The sequence below is a fragment of the Pleurodeles waltl genome, chromosome 1_1 (genome assembly GCF_031143425.1).
Source record: "Pleurodeles waltl isolate 20211129_DDA chromosome 1_1, aPleWal1.hap1.20221129, whole genome shotgun sequence".
Classification (NCBI taxonomy): domain Eukaryota; kingdom Metazoa; phylum Chordata; class Amphibia; order Caudata; family Salamandridae; genus Pleurodeles; species Pleurodeles waltl.
Genome location: NC_090436.1, coordinates 49,095,465 through 49,119,132, shown reverse-complemented (window position 1 = coordinate 49,119,132; position 23,668 = coordinate 49,095,465). Strand labels below are relative to the sequence as shown.

Below are 23,668 nucleotides of genomic sequence, written 5' to 3'. Positions count from 1 at the left end.
GGAGTCCTTCTTGTAGAGATGAAGTATTTTTGGTCCTGAGACATCAGGGAACATGAGGCAAGCTCTATCCAAGCCCTTGAAGAGCATTTCTCACCACAGCCAGAGGGCAGCAAGGCAGCAGGGCAACAGCAAGGCAGCAGTCCTTCACAGAAAGCAGTTAGGTGAGTCTATTGGGCAGCCAGGCAGTTCTTCTTGGCAGGATGCAGGTTCTGATTTCAGGTTCTCTTCTCCAGGAAGTGTCTTGTCAGATAGAGTGTCTACCTCAGAAGTGTCTAAGTTGGTAGGGTCAGAGACCCTGCTTAAATACCCAAATGTGCCTTTGAAGTGGGGGAGACTTCAAAGAGTGGCTTAGAAGTGCACAAGGTCCCCTTTCAATTCTATCCTGTCTGCCAGGGTCCCAGTAGGGGGTGTGGCAGTCCTTTGTGTGAGGGCAGGCTACTGTCCTTTGACCTGTAAGTGTCAAGTCCTCTGCCCTCCCAGCCCAGGAAAACCGAGTCAAAATGCAGATGTATGCTAGTGAGGCTGAATATCCTGTGTTTGGGGTGTGTCTGAGTGAATGCGCAAGGGAGCTGTCAACTAAACCTAGCCAGACGTGGATTGGCAGGAACAGAAGGATTGAAGTGGATGCTCACTTTCTAAAAGTAGCATTTCTAAAATAGTAATATAAAATCCAACTTCACCATTAAGCAGGATTTTGTATCACCATTCTGGCCATACTAAATATGACCTGGCTACTCCTTTCAGATCAGGATCTACCACTCAAACAGTATATGACGGCAGCCCCAATGCTATCCTATGAAAGGAGCAGCCCTCACAGCAGTGTAAAAACGAATTTAGGTGTTTTGAACTACCAGGACATATAGAACACACAAGTTCATGTCCTGCCTTTTACCTACATAGCACCCTGCCCTATTGGCTACCTTAGGGGTGACTTATATGTAGAAAAAGGGGAGTTTAAGGCTTGGAAAGTACTTTCAAATGCCAAGTCGAAGTGGCAGTGAAACTGCACACACAGGCACTGCAGAGGCAGGCCTGAGACATGGTTAGGGGACTACTTATGTGGGTGGCACAATCAGTGCTGCAGCCCACTAGTAGCATTTAATTTACAGGCCCTGGGCACAGACCAGGGACTAACAAGTAAATTAAATAAGCCAATTGGGTATGAGCCAATGTCACCATGTTTTAAGGAGAGAGCATATGCACTTTAGCACTGGTTAGCAGTGGTAAAGTGCGCAGAGTCCTAAAGCCAGAAAAAATTAGGTCAGAAAAAGAGAAGGAGGAAGGCAAAAGGTCTGGGGGTGACCCTGCAGAAAGGCTATTTCCAACATCTACCACTGTGAAAGGACACCCACTATGTGGTAACACATTGCCTAACTTTTAGCAACTTTTTCCGCATTTGAGCTAGAAATTATTTATTTGCTAAAATCTGCAAATTATGCAGCAGAATATTGATTATATATCAAATCAGATAATTCAAGTAGATCTCACTTTAGGTTTAAAATATTAGATTTGAAAAAATATGTATCTGGGATTTTCTAAATTCCGAGTATATTTGATGCAAACATGAATTTATAGGAATAGCAAACTAGATGAATGTGACAGCGTCATCCCTTTAGCCCTGTTCACCCTCATTTTATTGACTGTTACTGGTGGTAACTGACTCTGACTGTTCCCTGGGCTCTGCTACCAGGTCCAGGGCCAGTGCTCTGATTAAAAAGGTATATGGTAATTAGGTATAATTACAATTAGCAATGACTGACCTCTGTAAGACCCTTGTATATAATAGGCAAGAGGGATTCAAACTCCCTATAAGTCCCTAGTATATAATAGGGAAGTTTGGAGGCCCAGTAGATTTCATTTACTGGAACGTGCACTACTGAGTTACCTGCTGTCCCCCATAGGTGCCCCAGGGGTGGGGTGCCATGTAACTATAAGCGTGGACACTGGTATATTTTATTTAAGTATAAATATTGTTAGGAAGAAGTTATAGGAAGTGGCTCAAAATATCATTCAAGGACTTAAAAGATTAGTAATGATAAATCCAACAACTTGTCACTGTTGAATTTATCATAACTAATACAGAAGAGAAGTTATAGGACTTTATCTCCTGAGACCCAAACTCCTAGCATCCTCTCCTGATTGGTCAGCCTTAACATGCTTAGCCAAGCTGATTTGATAAGGTGATAACTCGCCTACATAGAGCAGAGGATATCTGGTGGGGGGAGCTCTGCAGCTGCAGAGAACAGGTCAGAATGGTGACTTGGTAAATGAAACTGGGGTTCAAAGAGAGCATTACATTAAGGAATGTCAGGCAGGCCTAACTCCTCTTCCTGTACCCCCGAGCCAGATGGCAAGTCCAGGAATGGAATTTGCAGAAGGTCTGGAGGGGGAGTGTTAATGGAAATGAAACACACCAGTAGGTTGGTTTAGTCAGATCTTACTCTCCTGGAATCCCCCATCTTGAATTTTAAAGTGCAGTGTGTTGTGGGACAAGAATATGCCACAATTTGGAGTAAGATGTCATGCCATTACATAGCACCCTGTACCTTAATGGACAGGGGTGTCCCCCTGCTTGTCTCCAAGATCATTGAATAAATATGCAAGAGCTGCATAGCAACTCAGGTCTGAGAAGAAGGACTGCCCTGCTTGAACCCTGGTCTGCACCTCAAAGGATTGCACTCTGAAGGACTGCTCCTGCTCCGCAATGGGAACGACATCCATGAGGACCTTGTCTTGTTTCCAAAAGGATTAAGAAGTGGACTCCCTGAAAGGAACAGGTTAACATAGCTTCCATGCGCCATCTCCCTCAAGAATTCCCCAGCCTGGGACCAGTAGACTGTCAAGGATTTGGCCAGGTGCATTGTGGGAACTGTAGTTCCAAACTTCCAAGGACCATTTCAGAGCTATTAGACTCTTGGATGTGTGTTTTGGACACTTTGAACCCTCAAGGGGAGCTTCAGGAAGAAGTTCCAGAAATTCGGAGCAGTTTGGAGTAACTTTTAGAAAAAGCTCCATAAGTGAACCGACCTGATGTCAAGCCTACTACCTTCAATCGCAACCCGGACAGGATTTCAGGCTCATCCCACTGAAAGCTCCAGACTTCCAAGATTTGACCGGGGTCCGATGATGTTGCAATGAAATAAGCCTGCTGGAGAGGACCGCACGACGTCAGGAGAAAATCCTCCAGAAATGTTTCTAAGTCCAAAGGTAAAATAGTGAATCTGACAAGGGCTCCTTTGCGGTTGGCCTCAAACTTTGATTTTGTCCCGGTCAAGCGTGACCAGATATCCCAAATGCCTCTATAGGTTTCTAAGCACTAGAAAGTGTTCAATCTTCAAAAATCCATATCTCCGGATCCCTATATTGGTTTTTTGTTGTTTTGGTATCATTTTAAACATCCCCATATTTCATATTTTTGAAAATTGGTGTGAGATTTTTAATGTGTTTTGTGTCTTACTTATTTAATGTATTGGTGTTTTTAAATGCTTTCCATAAATGTCTCCTGAGTTAAGCCTGCCTGCTCACAGCCAGGTGTCCAAGAGTTGAGCTAGGGGGCTAATGTATTGAGACCTTGACTGGACCTTATACTGCGTTTGTGGCATTATTGCTATTGGTAGGTACATACTTACCCCTGCTAATAATCCACCGTCCAACAAAGAACCTATGGGACTGATGTACAAAGCCATTATGTGGTCGTAAAGCCTTTGATTCATGAAATCACAGGGTTTGTGACTGTAAAATATCTATTTCTTATGTATCAAACTCATTTTGTAATTTGGTACATGGCTAGCAAATAGCAAAATTGGCTTAGAAATTCATAAATCGCTATTTGCAAGTAGCATGTTTAAGGTCCCCTTTCCAAATAGTAATTCATGAAGGGATGTATCAGTGTTTTGCAACCGTAATCTGGTCACATAGCACGTAAACGGGTTGCAGAGCACATTCAAGAGGTAACATAGTCACAAACGGGAAAGGATCCTGCTGGCCAGAGCTTTTCCAGTGTTTTTATCTAAGACTTTCTTCAGCTTGTGACAGGGACTAGGTCAAATGAATGGATGACTGAATGAGGGACTTGTAGAGGGAACAGTTACTTTGAAGAATGTCCCGGTGCTAACAGGAATAGCCCATGTACACAACCCCATAGCAGAGAATTTCCTTTCCCCCCAGAAAAAAACAGGTTTTAATTTTTTTTCAGAAAGCAAGTTCAGAATAGATCTAACACAAAAGGTAGAAGGGGAGAAATTTCTTGATAGAGCAGATCTGAGCCCTGATGGAGAAGGTGTTATTCAACTTTACCCCTAAGTTTTTGACCTGTAGGTAGGGAGGCAGTGGGGCTGGCAATGCAGGGAGCCAGAGGTTTTCCCACCAATTGGACACATGTGAGCCAAAAGGGATTATTTTAGTCTTCTCTGCATTGCATTTAAGTTGACTGCTCTCCATCCAATCAAAGACAGCACGCATGTAGTCAGTGAAAGGAGCTGTTGCATACCTGGCATCCTTGGCCTGGTCTCCCCAGTCTTTTTTGCCTCTACTTCCCATGTTTTGACTTTGTGCTGTTTTTGTTACTCTGGGCACTTTACCACTGCTGACCGGTGCTAAAGGGCAAGGGCTCCCTGTGTGCATTGTATGTATAATTGGCTTTTCCATGATTGGCATTTTTGAATTACTAGTAAGTCCCAAGTACACTAGAGGTGCCCAGGGCCTGTAAATCAAATACTACTAGTGAGACTGCAGCACCGGTTGTGCCACCCTCATGAGTAGCCTTGTAAACATGACTTAGACCTGCCTCTGCAGTTGTCAAGACGGGCCACTCACCTGAAAAGCAGGATGTCTGCAGGGGGCGATGGAATGCCCCCCTATCTCCTTGAACATCTCTCGGTACTTCCTGGTGGACACAGAAACCCTGGCAGGTGTCCCAAAAGGAAAGGGGGAGTGGAAGAGAAAGAGACAAAACACTGCCACATCTTGCCGGTCCAGCCAGCCACCCTGTATCTTCGGGGAGCAGGCCGTTGTTGACAGAGTGATAGAGTTAGTGCACTCAACGTCCTTGAAACTGAATCTCTCTTTCTGATATGGGCACGGGAGCGGTAGAAGAACAACAGGATGCTCCAGCGCTTTTCTTGGATAATAATAACTGTTGGCACGATTACTAACACTGCATTACCAAAAACCCAAACTAAGAATCATAACAATAAGTACTGTAACACTAGGGCTGGCTTCACAGAGATTCACTGTTGCACACTACAATTAGAACTGTGGTTGCACTTATCATGCACAAGAGACACAACACAAGAGCATTAATTATATCACATATAACTTTCCTGCATGCATATGGTTAAACTAAAAAGAACAAAAACAATCCAAGAAATACAAATGTCCACTCTGGGTTTAAACAGTTCGGGCGGCACAGTTTGGTTTGGTTTCACTGTATGTAAAAAACCCTTCAAAAGCAAATTTCTCAAACCTGGAACAAAGGCATGAATGACACAATTTAAATCCAAGAGTTATGCTATTAGAGATAGAAAAGTCACGTAAATGCTCTTTTAAAATTGCACTGTCACTTTTTGTAGTACTTGAGCTCAAGCAGATTTCCTGAAACATATTTAGACAATTAACTACAATAATAATGTAGAATGTTCAGAAATGCATTTGTCTCTTCAAGATAAGCACTCTGCCAAAATACAAGGTCTGAAATACACCAGCTGTTCTAGGAAAGCGCAGCACTCAAAGAACAAACTCCCTGGAGAATATTAGTCACTTAGCTGCAGTCTTTTCCCGAGTGCTGGAGGAATGCCTGGTGTCAGCTGGTATAGGAACAAAGAAAAGAATTGCCTCAAAAGTCCTGAATACGAGGATGACAGCAGGGGCTGGATTGCTTAATCAGATGCTGAGATCAGGAAGCAAAACAAAGCCAAGCAGGGAGGCATGCTTCACTCTGCTATTTATAGCCAATCAGGAAAGCAGTTGAGTTTCCACATGTGGCTGAGTCACCACACCCAAATAGAAGCACATGTCTACACCACACCCAATTAGAAGCACATATCTACACCTGCTCACATTAGCAAACAAGCATTGGTAAAACAAGCATTGATAAAACCAATTGTGTAACACAGCACATTATGTTTACTCAGAAACATGAAGGTTTAACTAAGAACAGAGATATGATTTAACCCTAATCCCTGGGGATGCTGACAGATAACGCTGGAGGCACCTTAGGGATTCATGACAGCAGTGACTGTGTCTGCAGTTTTAGCCTGCCAATTCGACCTGGGAAGTGTACCCACTTGCCAGGCCCAAACATTCACTTTTTATACATTTAAAGCACTCCTAAGGTAGGCCCTAGATAACCCCATGAGCAGGGTGCAGTGTATGTTAAAGGTGTGACATGTACTGATGTGTTTTACATGGCCTAACAGTGAGATATTGCCAAATTAGTTTTTTACTGTTACAAGGCCTATCCCTCTCATAGTTTAACATGAGGGCTGCCTTTTATCTTTTAAGTGCACTTTCCCTTTGGGAGCAGATGGGAGTTTGGGGTCTCTGAACTCACAATTTAAAAATACATCTTTTGGTAAAGTTTTTTTTTTAAATTGTCATTTTGAAAATGCCACTTTTAGAAAGTGAGCATTTTCTTGCTTAAACCATTCTGTATCTCTGTCTGCTTGTGTATTCCCTGTCTGGGTCGGACTGACAGTTGGGCTGTTTGTGAATAGCCACTAGACAGAGACACAAAGGGAGCTGGCGTGTAGATTGCATATCCTGATGGGCCATTTGGGCTAGAGTGGAGGGAGGAGTGGTCACTTGCACCTGAATGGGCTCTGCCTGCCCTCACACAATGCAGTCTCCAACCCCCTGGTGTGAGTATTGAGACAGGCCAGGGCAGGGCAGAATCTTGCGAACAGGGACTTTCCTTTGAAGTTTGCCTACTTCAAAGGCAGAAAGGGGTATAAGTAGTGGACCCAAACCCCCAAATTTTCAGATTACTTCTGGAGCCAAGAGGAACCTCTGCTAAGGAGAAGAGCTAAAGAGCTGGAGGAGGAGTACTGCCCCTTTGCACGTGACTGTTCTTTGCTGGGTTGGCCTGCAATTGCTTCTTCTGCCCAAAAGAGGGCAGAGACTGGACTTTGTGGTATATTCCTGCTTGTGAAGAATCTCCAAGGGTTTGGACTGAGCTTGCCTCCTGTTTTTAAGTCTCAGGGCCATCAAAGACTTCCTCTGCCAGCATTTGGACTCTCTGCTGATAGTCCTGCCCTGTCAAGTGGTGCCCTATAAAGTCCCTGGACCCTTGAAAGGTGAAGCTGGTAGAACAAGGACTGAAATCCATGCACAAAATAAGGAAAATTTCAATGCACCACCAGAAAGGTGACTGTAAAAATGATGCACCACCCATTTTGCAGCTGAAATTGACACATCACCTGCATCACTGCTGGGAAATCGACAAATAATCTGCATCATGGCTGGAGGAACGACGCAACACCTGCTTGCGGTTGCTGAAAATTACGCAAACCCCACGCAGTACAGTTTTCCATCACCGTGCGGTTGGATTTCTCATGCATCATCGCTGGGCGTCAAAATCAACGTAAACCTGTGTGGACTCGAGGTGCACCGTCCAGAAAATTATGCATGGCCTCACTTGCGAGTGAGAAAACGACGCATCACTGACTTTTTCGACGAATGCTCGCTTTGGCAGCTTTATTTTTTACACAAACCAGGTACTTTGTGCAACAACAGCATTTCCATTGTTTTCTATAGAGTAAAACTCTTTTTATTTTAAAAATCCATATCTTGACTTATGGATGTTCGAGTTTTGTCGTTTTGATCTTGTTTGATTTAGAGTTTTATTTCCTATTTTTCTAAAATGGTGTGGTGTCCATTTTGTAGTGTTTTCACTGTATTTCTGTGTGTGTGGTACAAATACTTTACACATTGCCTTTGAGATATGCCTGACTGTTTGTGCCAAGCTACCAAGAGGGTGAGCAGGGGTTATCTAATTGTGTATCTTCACAGCCCTGACTAGAATCAGGGTCTCTGCTTGGACAGAGTGCAGACTGACTGCCAACAAGAGACCCCATTTCTAACAAGCTGCAATAGAGGCAGGCAAACCCTCAAAGGCAAATGTCTCTTAAAATCAAGGCTTATAACTATTGGTGATATTACAAGCAGATATGCTAGCTTTATTCGCCTGACATTGACATGTGGTGTGTCACATCTGATCAAGACCCGTTGGCAGTTGGGGCAGAGAATTCCTTACACACAGGTATAGGAAGTGGAGAATCGTAAATCTCTGCATGTAGTTAGTGAATACTGAAAACTAGTAAACGTACACAAAAGTGTAAGTTTACCTTTGTGAATCAGACATCCAGTGATCAAGAATAATCCTGTCATGAATTAGGCTGAGCTTGTGAGCAAGCTTCATAGACTGCATACTCAAATAGTATAATTTTTGAGTATAATGTCTGCGTGTTGCAGTATAGCACTTATGGTGATGATGACCTCACCAGCATTACTGTTGAGGTATAATATTTCCATTCCACTGTCTACGGAGCCAAAATCTAAGATATACTTGTTATACTGAGAAACGAGAGTCTGGGGAAGTTTCTTGAGGGCAAGAAGTGCATAGAACACATGAGTAGGGGGCAACAGGATGGATAACTGATTACTCCACATACTGAGGCTCAACAGTTTTGCTGCTCACAGACCATGTACATTTCTCTGAGGTATAGACAGAGGTGGCTATATTTTGAATTTGTGTGCCATCTGTACTATGCTGTGGTCAAAGTATTGTTATCTTTTAGTAAAAAAAAAGTCAGCCTGTTTGTGTCCTAGAATAATGGACTTGTGGCCACCAGTGTTCCTATTTTATCCAGAATGATAATAATAAGTCTTCCACTCCCCCAAATGCTAGTGCTCCTTGTCTATGGATTGAAAATATCAAAGTTGTTCAGCAAATTAGCATTCTACCTTTGTTCCTGGTCGAGCAACTGTATACCAAATGGTTGTATGATGGAACGACGAATGCCAGAACAACGCATGCCTTAGCAACGCGGTCAGAACCACGACCGCATTGTTTCCAAGCATGCCTTTACCACGCATATCTTTACAATTAATTTCTTTGTAAAAGCATGCCTAGTAAAGGCATGTGTGGAAAAGGCCTGTGAAACAGCATGCGAGGTTCTATCACCCATTTCCTAACCACCCACCTCCTTCTTTAGAAACGAAAGTACCCCTGACACCCCACACCCTGAACCCTAAAAAGAACCTACCCTGACCCCTACCCCTGCCCCACAAAACAAAACTACCCCAACACCCCCACCCGCCCTCAGCAATAAAAACAAAACTACCCCTATCCCCGCCCCTAAAAAATAAACTACAGAAACCCCCCACCAACCCTGAGCCCTAAAAGAAATACTATACTAACCCCCACCCCCTTCCTTAGAAACTAAAGCACCCTGACCACCCACCTGCCCTGAACCCTTAAAAAACCTACCCTGACCCCTACACCTGCCCCATAAAACAAAACTACGCCAACACCCCCTCCCGCCCTGAGCCCTAAAGAAAATCTACCCCAACCCCCACCCTAATCCCTTAAAAAAATACTCAAACCCCCTCCCAAGCCCCTTAAAAAAAACAAAATGACCCACACCGAAACCCCCACCCACCCCAAACCCTGCCTCAGCCTCACCTATCTCACCTAAACCTTCCCCCACCCCTTTACAAATAAACTACTGTGCCCCCACCCTAAATAATACACAACCCCCAAACCCTGCCCCTAAAAAAAACAAAATAGCCCACCCCGAAAACCCACCCACCCGAAACCCTGCCCGAGACGCACTTACCTCACCTAAACCTTCCCCCACCCCTTTGAAAATAAACTACACCGCCCCAAGCGCTAAATGGAAAAAATAACAAAACCCCTGAACCTAAAAAAAAAAAATACACCGACCACGACCCTAATCCCTTAAAAATACACAAACCCCCACCCCAATCCCTGCCCCAGCCCCACAATGATATTTGTAATTCTAATAAACATTAAGTTAAGCTTTTTTTAAGAAGGGTGAACAAAATGTCAGACGACCAGTAGAGTGGGTTCTCAAGGCCAAACTGGCGAACTGTATTAAGAAGGTCCAGCCTTTTAATGACTAGATATGCATTAATATGTCTTATGTTTGTACAGTAATAATTGTGTATTTTTTTCCTAGTACTCAAATATACATGCCAATTTCATTTTGTAAAAGGCAGCAATGCTTTGCATTGTTGGCTGAAACACCTTCAATGCATTTCAAGTTTCTTAGGGTCAATACTGGCAGGAGTCTGTAAACCTTTTTGTATAAAGTTCTGAGGACCATTGTTGGGCTTTGAATGAGAAATGAGTGGTTGGTGATAGAGGACTAACAAGAAGGGTCGAAGGGCCAGCTGATGGGTTGGAAGTGGTAGGTTTGAGGCCAAGCATAGTTGTCTAGGTGAGATTTTAAAGGGATCACCAAATTGGTAGGCGGAGAAGAGAGGGTTTCTGGATCATGGGCACTTTCAACCATTTAAATAGGCTGGTTCTAGTGCTAAAATAAAGGACATTAGAAAGGAATCTGCTGAATGATATCACATAGGTATTATTAACAGGAGGGGGTCCCACGGTTGTTCATCCAATGTCTCATGCCCTATTGGTTTTTCCTTTAAAGGTCTCTACCAACAGAGTATAGGACTTATTGGGCGCTATGGGTTTCAAACTTGTTGTCTTTCCCACTCATGCTGCTGGTCACACCGCTGACTCCATCTTTGTTAACCATATTCTTTTGGAGGTTGATGGACCACTTCCTTTAGCCTAACCTGATGATGCAGTGGATCCTTTCAAACTTACTGTAGCCCAACACAGTTCTCTAAACAAAGCACTTGAAGATAACACCTTGTGCTTTAAAGAAGACATTCATCTCATCTCATTTTAATGGCTGGATTACATACTCTCTGGATTCCATCGCCTCATGCATGCTATTAGACACAAAGGCCCATATTTAGGAAGAGTTAGCGTTGCCTTAATGTCATATATTTTGACGTTAAAGCGGCGCTAACTTAACTCCATATTTATATTTTGACGCTAGACCCATCTAGCATCAAAATATTGGACTTAGCGCCATTTCTAGGAAGTGCCAACCCACCTTGCACCAATGAGATGCAAGGTGGGCATTCCCTTCCTAGAAACGACGCGCAACTAGGAGGCGAGCCTAAATAATGGCACTATGCCTTATTAGCGTCATTATTTAACGCCTGGTCAGACAAAGCATTAATGTGCTGGTAGGCCCATTTCCTTGGGGAAACACCATGGAATGGGCACAAAGATGGCCACCCAACCCCCAGATTCACCACCAGCCACACCACAGGGACATTACAGGAGGAGGGAGCCCATCACAGGTAAGTTGCAGGTAAGTATATGTGAGTAGTGTGCCACTGGGCGCCGCTTACATCGGGCCCCCTGGCTGGCACTGGGTATGTCGGGCATGCCCTTTGGACACTGGTCTCCTGTGGTGGGTATTGGGGTGGTGATAATGACTCTTGTCTATACTTAGACAGGAGTCATTTGTTGGCTGCTTCTGTGTCCAGAAATTAAGCTAGGCTGACTAGCAGCAGATTTTTCGCCGCTAATCAGCCTAACGTCATTTTTTACCCATTAGCACCATTACCCTTAACGCCATCCCTCACTGGTTACCATCTTTTGTTAGATGCTAGCCATTCCTTAGCGCCATTGTGCGTCATTTTTTAAATATGGTGAACAGATGGCGTTAGGGAATGGCATTAGCTCGCATAAAAAAAAATGAGACACAACTGTGCTAGTGCAGTTGTGCGCCATTTTTCATAAACCTGCGCCAAAGGATCATCTTCAGCACAATGGTCCCCAATAAACTTATAATTGTTAAATCACAGTGTAGATGGCTTAAACACAATTGGAGAAAAACATGTGATAAAGGAAAAGCTAGGTATTGATTTGCTATCAGGAATTATAAGCTCCTAATTACATCTATCAAAGTGGCCTATTACACCTCCAAAATCGGAAATTAAAAAACTCTGGCTGGAGTCTCTGGAAATATAACTCCTCTGATCCTACTAATCTGAAGCACTATAGGCCCTTATCCATTTAGCCTCTGCCTATGATGGTAGAAAAGGCAATACATCTCGAATTATCCTCATTTGTCAAACAAATCACTATATCGACTCAATCTGGTTTCAGGCTGGCCACCACACTGAAAGAGCCGCAAGAGAGTACTGATGACATCAGACTAACCCTTTATTGGGGAGGGTTGGTAGCCCTTCTACTTTTGGTCGTCACTGCAGCCTTCAACAAAGAATCTCATTCGGTTAGCATCTCTTGTCTAGCGAGCTTAGGTATCTGCAGTAAGGCTCTAAAGTGGATACACTGTTTCCTATCCGAAACACGTCATTCAGTGACCTGACTTCCATTCCATGGATCTTCTTCAACAGCAAGTATGATACTTTGGCTTCCACATCAGGCACCTAGAAAATAGTCACTGTCACCAAGGATCTTGTCACCATTAAAGTGAATTGCAGAAATTATATGTGAGAGGTCTCACGCTGGACCTCCAACTGCACTTAGCTGAATGGAAACAAAACAGAGGACATCGTCTTTGGCAAGCAGGCCACTGTCTTATTAGCATCCTAGTGTCCTGGGGAGCTAGGCATTCTTCACTTACAGTCACCTCCACCAGAAATCTGGGAGATATTTCATAACAAACTTTCATTTGCCAGCCTGAGTAACCAAATTGCATCTTCATATCGCTTTATTTTGTGAACACCTACGGAAAACGTTCTGCTTATTCCTGTATCATCTCATAAAATGATCATGCAGGCTTTAATGTCCCCTTGGTTAGAGTACAGTGACTCTTTGTACCTTGGTGCTAACCAATGTCGTAGCCAAAGGCTACTGGTTGTACCAAATGCTGCAGCGTGCACCTTTCTGGTTCATCCCTTCTGATGATCCTGCACTGGCTACTTATACACAAGACATCTACGTTGAAGGCTTTTTGCATTGTTCATAAAGCTCTTCACAAAGAAAAGACCTGGATTTATTATGTAGGATGTTCCCACAGACAATCTAAGATCTGCAGACCTGTATAATCTACGAATCTCTGCCAGCAGACTAACCAAAGAGGCAGATCTGTTTCCTTCAAAGCAGCTACACTTTGGAACACCCTTTCTCGGAACATTAAAAATATTATAAACTACCAGCTCTTCAGAAAAATTGTTACAATCTAGCTGTTCCAGCTAAAACCATAACCGCCAGATCCATTATTTTCTCTGTGGGCTAAATTGGCATACAGTGCCAAGACTCCTTAGGGTATAAACGACAATTACACATATTATTTCATTCATACATCATTTCATCCATCTATCCATGTATTCATCCATCCATCCAATCATCCATCCAACCACTCACTCATTGGTTGATTCATTCAATCACGGTACATGAACAGACTGTGTGCTATCCCTGAGTAACAGTATTGGCTTTAGTTATACGGAATGTTGAATATCTATTCATTTTACATCCCAGTAGATAATATGTTTGCCACATTTTTTTTAATGTGGCATACAGAGATTTATAGGACAGTTGAAACTTTAAACGTGAATTACCTTCTCCATCCATCTGTCCTTTTTAAAAAAGAAATCTATGTTCTGTATAACTACTGTAAATCCACGATTCCTAAGAATACAGAAATATACAAGAATTAAAACAAAATATTCATTCTTACTTTACACTTTTTGTTATGTTATTTCCTAATCCTTTACAAGTTCCTCCGAATTTGACTCTGGGTTACTTCTCGTTGTACATCTATGTTCATAGTTTCTGTAGCATCCTTGTCTAATGCTGCAACATCCGCAGTGCTCAGTGCACTTCCCCACTCCGGCGTCACCAGCTTCCTTAGAATAGTGACAGTACTTTAACTGTGAATGCATATGTATCTGATGCCCGTATATATTTGCTAAATATAGTTTGCATATATCCGCTTCTGCTAGTTCACAAAGTTTCACTTTTCTGTGACTATGACAACAGGAAAATGCCTTTCTTCAGCAGTTTGCCATCTTTAGCATGATGGTCCCTGTTTGCTGGCCTTTGATCTGAGTAAGAGGAAGAGCTGTCGGTCTTTGGGTGGATCTTTGCTCTGAAGTCCTGTTAATATGTTGGTAGACAATGTCCTTATTCTGCTGCTGAAGTGCTATAATCAGAGCTGATTACCTGGTTGCCTCAGTCACTGACGTAGTCCAGTTTTCATTTGCCAACTGCTTTATCAAGTCTTAGATTCCGTGTCACTGTGGCTTACTTGGAATAACTTCTTGTTTTTTAGCCTTTGATAGAACCTCCTCACTGAACAATGGAACCAGTCAGCCACCTGACCAGGTGAGTGAGCTAACTAGCAAATGTTTGTGTATTTACTTATTTAGTGTTAAGTTTGAAACCTTTATTGAGCTTAACATGTGTGTTAGACCTGTCAGCCTTATGGTGGTCTTCCCCCAAACATTTTGTCTGCTTACCTGCAATTTTACAGAATTTTATTCTGATGTCCTTTGGACTCTGTGCCCTTTACCACTGCTGACCAGTGGTAAAGTGCTTGTGCCCCTCCCTAAAATAAGGGGCCTCACTTATGAGGCCCTTGCGCAACTGGAGGGTCATTTTTAGCAATCATTTAAAAATTACGATTTGCTACTTCTATGTGTGCTCCACAATGCAGCATACATAGAACTAGCGCATTTCCGTCATTGATGGTGTATGTGCAGGAAGGAGCACATAAACAATCATTCCCTGCAGTGCAGGCACCCATGCACTATGGTGCAAGGGTGCTTGTGTTGGTGCAAGGCAGATAAATTTAGCACCTTCGCTAGGGGAAACACAGGGGTGCGCCGTATTTTTGTAAATACAGTTCATCCTTGTGTTTCTGAAGTGACGGAGTGTGAAGTTGCCAATTTTGGTGCAGTGCACTTCCTCATAAATGAGGCCCATGTTTGATTGCCATATATCCTATTGGTATTTTTAATTTACTTTATATGGCCTGTAAATGAAATTCTACTGATTGTGGCCCCCCCCACTTAAGTAGCCCTTTAAGCATGTCCCAGGCCTGCCATGGCAGCCTTAATGCAGTGTCACACTTCCATGTCGACTTGGCATTTAATACTCCTTGCCAAGCTTTAAACCCCTCTTTTATTACATACAGATCACCCATAGGGTAGGCTCACAAGAGCTGATAGGGCTGGATACTATGTCATTAAAAGGTAGGTCACTTTTACATGTCTTGGTAGTGAAAAAAATTCCCAATTCTTTTTTCACTATTGTGAGGCCCACCCCTTAAAGGACAACATCGGGGAGTACATATTACATTCAATAGGCTGCAATTCCCGACTGGGAGGAGGTAGGGATGTTATGTTTTGTACCTGTGGAATTGTAATAATAAATCCTCTTTAATGGTAAGGTCAGATTTATTGTTATAATTTTGAAAATGCCACGTCTAGAAAGTTGTCATTTTCTGATCATAGCTCTGTGTCTCTGATCACTTGTTTGAGGTGGGTGACATCTGGGCTTTGTGTATTCACTTTAGGCAGCCACACACAATGGGAGCTTAGGTGTGATGTTATGGGCCTTGATGGGCAATCCTAACAGGATAGGAGGGAGGAGCTGGTCACAGCCTCACACTTAAATTCTGAATGGACTGTGTCCTATTCCCACACAATGGGCCACATACCCTGTGGAGCCAGGGCAAGAAGGGAGGACCTCTGTGCACTTCAAAGACTTTCTGGAAGTCCCCTCCACTTCAAAGGCATCACTTGGTATAAGAACTGGGCCTCAGACCCTACCACTTTATTAAACTTCTGGACCTGTGAATACCCTGCCAGGAAGAAGGAATGCTGTGCTGCTACGAGGACTGCCACTCTGCTGGGCTGCTGCTCTGGAAGAACTGCTGCCTGACACAGCTGACCTGCTACCTTTTGCCGTCTATGCCTGGGTGAGAAGGATTGGACCAGCAACTCTTCAACCCAGAACCAAAGTGACTCCAAGGTCCAACTGATTGGTCTCCTCATCTGAAGTCTTAGAGACATAAAATAACTCTAAGCAACTCAACATTGCAACCGGAGTCTGCCAGCTGTGAGCCTGGCCTGCCAAGTGTTGCCAACCCAATCTGGGTCCTGCAAGGTAGATCTTTAGATGCTGCTCCAGCAGAACCACAGCATCTCCATTGTTGCATGAACAGAACTGGCGCATCACTGCTGTTGCATAGACAAAACTGGCACATTGCATTTGGAACCAGTACTGTGGTGTATCCCTTGCCACAAGGTTCCTGCATCTCCATCAACGACAACCTCGACAATGATGACAAACTGCATCGCAGTCACTGCACTCGTCAGAATCAGCACATTACCTTCACATCAATACAGCCGGAACCGAACTCCACCACATCTTGGGGAACGTCGATGCATCTTCTCGACTGCGTGGGGAAAATCAACACATTTCCTCAATAAATGGTTCCTAGCCAGCGAAACACGCCCGCACTAGGATTTAAGGGACTTTGGTTTAACGGGCTCAAAAGCGTACCTGTAGGCGGCCCATTCTCCATCGCAGCCACTCTGAACCTTTGACTTTGTCCTGATCCAGCGCAGCCAGATAGCCCTTTTTGTTTCTAAGCGTTTTTCTACAGGTTATTCTTTAAAAATTCATAACCCAAATTCTACTTATTGGATTTTTGGCATTTTGGTATTTTTCTAACCAGATGTGGTGTCTTATTTTATGGTGTTTTCACTCGTTTATTGCTTGAAGTGTTGCACAAATACTTTACACGTTAAGTTAAGTTAAGCCTATCTGCTCTGTTCCAAGCTATCAGAGTGTGAGCATAGGTTATAATTAGAGTGTGTTTATGCCTTACCCTGACTAAGATTAAGGTTCCTGCTTGATCAGGGTGCTTACCTTTGTTATCCAGAACCCATTTCTAACAGTATGTCTCATATATACATCAAAAAGTTTTTTAAAAAGCATTTCAGAAAGTAAGTATAAAAAGTTTAATAAACCTAGTGGTAAAGATATAAATAGTTGATATAGGACAAATCAATAAAAATTTTAATACTTTGTAAGTGGTATAACAAACCTTACCTTAAAATAAGAGAAAACAAGGAAATAAACAACCAGTGAATGTAAAGCAAAAGGGGGGAGGCAAAGGGCATGAGCCCCAGTCCAGCAACAGCCACGATCCCTGGCTGTGTGAACCACACAATTCACTACATTAACATGTACTTACCCCCTGGCACAAAAAGCAGTCAGGCTTAACTTAGAGGCAATGTGTAAAGTATTTATGCAGCACACAAACAGTAATAAAGTAAAAACACAAAAAGGAAAAATCTCACACCAATTTGGAAAAATAGTAAATTGTACTAAGGTCTTTAAGACAAAGACAAAAAATCCAATCAGCACAACTGGAGTTATAAATTTCATTTTTTTTAGAAAAACTAACACCTAAAAGATCAAAGCTTAAACCGTGGACAACAAGTCACACGAGACTGGGTCGAAGTCGAAAAATATGTCTCTTCCTCAATGGAGGGCGGTTTGAATACAAGAAGAGGATTGGGCCTGGTCAGCACTTACTTTCAGACATAGAAGAATTTTGAAGAAAAATGTTCTGATAAGGTAAGGTTCAGTGGGGCCAGGTTGCAGGCAGTGTCTGAGGGGAGCCCGTCATTGTACGGAAGTCTCTGGATGGAGTTGCAGTGAAGATTTTGTGGTCGGGTTTTCCCAAGTCTGGTTATATAGGCTCCACTGGGGAAGTCCAAAGAAGATAGAAGCAGTTGGGTTTTCCAGAGTGTCGTTATATAAGCATACTCGGGGGACGGCTGCAGCACTTGTAATTTATAATACTTACCTTGGATACTTACTTGTTGTACATGATAGCTGCATTTTTTTGGATCGTTCTGTTGGTTTGGATTCCAAGCTGCAGTGGGATTCTATTCCCACAAGATACAGCTGTCTGATGGATTCTTGATACCAGTTACCTCTGTGAAACTGTGAGACATGAGGAGATACTTAGCGGTGATAGCAGGTTACCAAGAGCAGATTGCTTCCCTTTAATTGGAATTGGTAAGGTGCATGTGTATAAACTACAGTTGCATTTACGTCCACCGTCTCATACTGCCAAGTTCTCAGGATTTGTGGATGCAGACATTGACTACTCTATAAAAGGAAGGAAAAGGACTAAGGCCCTCATTCCGACCTTGGCGGTCGGTGTTAAAGCCGCGGCCATACCGCCGACAGGCTGGCGGTCCGAAAAATGGAATTCTGACCCTGGCGGTTACCGCCAACAGAGACCGCCGCTTCAACACTCCGACCGCCACGGCGGTACAAACAAACAGCCTGGCGGTCACTGCCAACAGCCCGGCGGGAGACAATGTACCGCCTACCCGATAACGACCCACCAATCCGCCACCTTTTCCGGGGCGGGAGCACCGCCGATAAAAACACGGCGGAAACAGACTACGAACGGGAAAACGCTCACCTCCACATACTCCACGCGTGATTCCGGCAGTATGGAACCCGAGTTACAGGTCATCCCCGCACTCCTATACCTGCTCCTGTACCAGGAGCACGCCCGGCGGCGCGGAAGACATCAGTGAGTACTGCACCTACGACACAGGGGAGGGAAAAGATTACCGGCACACACCCACCCACCCACACCCACTACAACACACACATCAATGCATTCCCACAGATCACTGTCACAACCCACAAACCCCCCCCTCCGAAATAATGCAAAGACCAAAAGAAGAGATCTTAAACGGGCAGATATATTGAAAAATGGACAGCAGTAATCCAAATAAATAAATAAACTATGTACAAAATATATACATCTACTATATGTAGTCCAACCACTGTCCGTGGACCACAGGGGTCCAGAGCAAATGGGCAAGGCCCAGTCCCACGACAAGAACTCCACGGAGAGAACACTGCAGGGGCATCAGAAAGAAAAAAGGACAGGCACCTCAGGGGGAAGGGAAGGGGGGGCACCTCAGCCACTTGAGTACTCAACGCCAGATCCACGAGGGGACTTCATGACCACTGGGCCATCCTGGGGAGAGCAAAGGCACAGTCCATACAGTCCATACAGTGGGTGGCCTGCCCACTGGGCCATCCTGGGGAGAGCAAAGGCACAGTCCATACAGTCCATACAGTGGGTGGCCTGCCCACTGGGCCATCCTGGGGAGAGCAAAGCCACAGTCCATACAGTCCATACAGTGGGTGGCCTGCCCACTGGGCCATCCTGGGGAGAGCAAAGGCACAGTCCATACAGTCCATACAGTGGGTGGGCTGCCCACTGGGCCATCCTGGGGAGAGCAAAGGCACAGTCCATACAGTCCATACAGTGGGTGGCCTGCCCACTGGGCCATCCTGGGGAGAGCAAAGGCACAGTCCATACAGTGGGTGGCCTGCCCACTGGGCCATCCTGGGGAGAGCAAAGCCACAGTCCATACAGTCCATAACAGACTCCACTGCCACTGGAGGAGGCATGTTGCCCAGAGGACATCCTACAGCCCTGCCCGAGACAGATCCTGCCCTGCCACGTCTGCCAAAGGGCCAGCGGTGCTTGACTTGAAGGGCCCAGTTCAGCGGTGCTTGCCCAGTTCAGCGGTGCTTGAGATGAAGGGCCCAGTTCAGCGGTTCTTGAGACGGCGGTCCCCAGCGGAGCGGTGCTGGAGACGGCGGGGCCCAGTTCAGCGGTGCTTGAGACGGCGGGGCCCAGTTCAGCGGTGCTTGAGACGGCGGTCCCCAGCGGAGCGGTGCTGGAGACGGCGGGCCCAGTTCAGCGGTGCTTGAGACGGCGGTCCCCAGCGGAGCGGTGCTTGAGACGGCGGGGCCCAGTTCAGCGGTGCTTGAGACGGCGGGGCCCAGTTCAGCGGTGCTTGAGACGGCGGTCCCCAGCAGAGCGGTGCTGGAGACGGCGGGGCCCAGTTCAGCGGTTCTTGAGACGGCGGTCCCCAGCGGAGCAGTGCTGGAGACGGCGGGGCCCAGTTCAGCGGTTCTTGAGACGGCGGGGCCCAGTTCAGCGGTGCTTGAGATGAAGGGCCCAGTTCAGCGGTGCTTGAGACGGCGGGCGTCCTAAGGCCATCTGCCCATTGGCTGGTGTTCCCCTCCTGGGCAGCGGGGATGGGGCTCCCTCAATGCCCACCTGGGCTGTGGGTTGTGGGTCCCTCCTGGCCAGCTGGGCTGGGTCCACCCTGGGCAGCGGGCCTGCTGCCTGACTTCTACGCCCTGCTGCCCTTGCCCTCCTTGCCTGAGGGTTTGTGGCCCTTTCCTCCCTTTCGACCAGTGGCAGGTGACGGTGGCAGGGTAGTGTCCTTGGGGGCTGGTGACTCTGGGCTCCTGCGCCGGGCCTTCCCTTTTCTGCTCCTCTTCCCAGTGGGTGGGCTGCATGTCCCCTTGCTGTTGTGGGCGGATCCGGAGCTTGGAGCTGGGGGATTCCAATACCCCTGCACCTTTTTCAAGGGTGCTGCAGGGCTGGTGGTGGCTGAGGTGCTCTTCTTACTCCTACCAGATGGAGGGGGGGGGGTCAGTGGTGGGAAAGAGGTCAAGGTTGGAAAGGAAAATTAGCTTGTTAAGACAGGGACGGGTAGGAGTAGTGGGAATGGGAGTGAAGGAAGAGGATGTGGTTGTAGGAGAGTCAAGTGTGCTGTCTTTGGGTGCAGGTGATTGTGCTGGAGGCTGTCGTGAGGTGGATGGCTGTTGGGTGGGTGGCTGCCTGCGTTTGTGTGCTTTGGCAGAGGGGGTGACAGACACACTGGGAGAGGACACAGGGGATGTGTAAATGGTAGTGGGGGTGGTGACTGCACGTGTGCGGACTGTACTGGATGGTGTGCTGGTGATGGAAACACTGGCTGATGTTGGGGTGCATGAAGGTGTGAGTGTAGACGTCACAGGGAGGGAGGAGGGAGACGAGGAGGTGGGGGACACAGAGGTGGTGGTGACTGTTGGCATGTGTGCATCTGGATGTTGCTGGGGTGAATGCTTGTGTGATCTGTGGTGCTTATGTTTGGATGAGCTGCTCTTGGGTGTTGAGGTGTGTGCAGGCTGGTCTGATGGTGTGGATGGGACAGGCAGAGGAACAGGAGACTTGGAGGAGGGAGTTAGTAGAGGGAGGCTGGAGACAGGGACAATGGCTGCCGTCAGTGCTGAGGCCAGAGCGTTGAACGACCGCTGATGGGCAGCCTGACCCGAATGAATGCCCTCCAGGTACGCATTGCTGCGATGAACCTCCCTCTCCACCCCCTGGATGGCATTCAAAAGGGTAGACTGCCCAACAATGAGCGTTCTCAGGAGGTCAATGACCTCCTCACTGAGGGCAGCAGGGGTAACAGGGGCAGGGCCTGAGGTGCCTGGGGCGAAGGAGATGCCCGCCTTGGTGTGCGAGCGGGCACGGGGCTTAAGCTGAGGGGCTGCTGGGAGGGCGGAGATGGTGCGCTGGGTGGCGGCTGTACCTGTAGGTGCGGGGGGCACGGATGCTGCCGCCACCGCAAGGGAGCTCCCTTCCGAGGACGTGTCTGTGTCGCTGCAGGCTCCAGTCGTCCCCGTTGTGGAGCTCCCCTCGCCCTCCGTCTCACTGGTCCAGTCTGACTCGGTGGTATGGCCCTCCTGGCCCATGTGAGATGCAGCTCCCTCCTGCCCCGATGCCACCTCTCCTCCGCCTGATGATGCTGATGCACACATGCACAGAGAGACAAACAAAAAGGGGGGGGGAGAGAAATGAAGAAAATTTTGAGTGCATGGATTACCGCTACCGTCGGCGGACATTACAGACACAGATGACCCCTGCACTACGTCGCGCACTTGGGGTCCGCTACGCAATCCCTGGGACATGCCCTACACGCCTAGAGATGACAGCTGTACACATAGATGACACAGGCCCAGGGATGGCTGTACTGGCACACTACTGAGGGGGGTGGGTGGGGACACAGGGGCATACGGAGGGGCCTAGCCTACAGATTTCGCCCTGGCCTAGGGGGACCCACAGCCCTCCTCCCCCACCCAGACACCTCCACTGCGCGCCAACAGAGCAGATTGTGCTTGTACTCACCCCCTTGTGACTGCTGTGCTTCCCTCACGCGCCCATCCAAATCAGGGTAGGCCACCGCCAGGATCCGGAACATCAGGGGGGTCAGTTGACGGCTGGCACCCCACCTACGTTGGGAGGCCATCCCCAGCAGAGACTCGGCGGTCTTCTTCGTCCCGCGGCGGATGTCCTCCCACCTCTTGCGGCAGTGGGTGCCCCGTCGATGGTGGACCCCCAGGGTCCGGACGTCCTTGGCGATGGCACGCCAAATCCCGATCTTCTCATGGGCGCGGACCTATGTGACACGTACAGGGAGGGAGAAATACCACGTTCAAGTTTGTCTGCATTTTCGTTGGCAGTGGCCCACCGCCCCCCATCCCCGCCATGTGCCCCCCGCCAGCCCCGCCAGGCCCCCCATCCCCGCCATTTGCCCCCCGCCAGCCCTGCCAGGCCCCCCATCCCTGCCATGTGCCCCCCGCCAGCCCCGCCAGGCCCCCCATCCCCGCCATGTGCCCCCCGCCAGGCCCCCCATCCCCGCCATGTGCCCCCCGCCAGCCCCGCCAGGCCCCCCATCCCCGCCATGTGCCCCCCGCCAGGCCCAACATGCCCCCCATCCCCGCCATGTGCCCCCCGCCAGCCCCGCCAGCACCCCAGGCCAGCCAGTGGCCACTAATCCATATTGAATTGAACTCACTTGCTGGTCTGGAGGACCGTAGAGTAGCGCATACTGGGGGAGGACCCCATCCACAAGTTTCTCCAACTCTTCTGTTGTGAAGGCAGGGGCCCTTTCCCCAGTCGCAGCAGCCATTGTCCCTTCCAGACCGAGGTCACAGCAGCACTTGCAGTATAGGTCCTCTCCTGTGAAGGTTCAAGTCTCGAGTGATGAAGTAGATAGAAAATGGCGGTCATGCCCGCGGTGGGACGTACCGCGGCGGTGCGTACCGCGACCGCCGGCGCCCTTCGCCATTGGCTCCTGAAACCCATAGGCTTCAATGTTAACCAATGCGGCTTTGCGCCGCGGTCTTCGACCGCCGACCGCCGCGGTGTGCCACGCCGGCGCATTGACCTCACATCCCATTGTCACACTTCACAGGTCAGGCAGCCGCCATTTCGCGGGCCCACATGGCTCAATTTCTAGTGCGTCACACAGGCCTAGGCCTTGCATAGCCACTCATACAAGCCATTCACTGCATAGAGAATCGTGTACTGTGCAAGCTGTGAGTACGTACCTGTGGGTTGCTTGACTCTGTGCTCCATGTTGTCCTTCCTAGGCACCGTCCGCTGGGTTTGGCGAGGAAACGGAGGAATCCTCCCGTGTACAGACCGCTGGTGGACCTGTCAACAATGGAAGAACGCCACATCATCATGACCTACCGGCTTGACCGTGCCACTATACATGAACTGTGTGCCCAGCTGGAGCCAGACCTGATGTCCCCCATCCGCCAACCCACAGGGATTCCCCCTCTGGTGCAGGTCCTGTCAGTACTCCATTTCTTGGCAAGTGGGTCATTTCAGACAACAGTGGGAATTGCTTCTGGGATGTCCCAGCCTATGTTTTCGAAGGTGTTATCCAGAGTGTTGTCTGCCCTGAT

The 23,668-nt window shown here is 47.2% G+C and overlaps 1 protein-coding gene across 3 annotated transcripts in view; it reads left to right on the top strand.

Moving 5' to 3' along the window:
- Window positions 1–23,668, top strand: part of LOC138261031 (protein CD300H-like) — a 157,338-nt gene that overhangs the window by 118,761 nt on the left and 14,909 nt on the right. For all 3 annotated transcript variants that reach the window (XM_069209757.1, XM_069209681.1, XM_069209842.1), the window contains one exon: window positions 14,349–14,401. In XM_069209757.1, coding sequence (XP_069065858.1) covers window positions 14,349–14,401 — 53 coding nt within the window. The remainder of the gene's footprint in view (window positions 1–14,348; window positions 14,402–23,668) is intronic.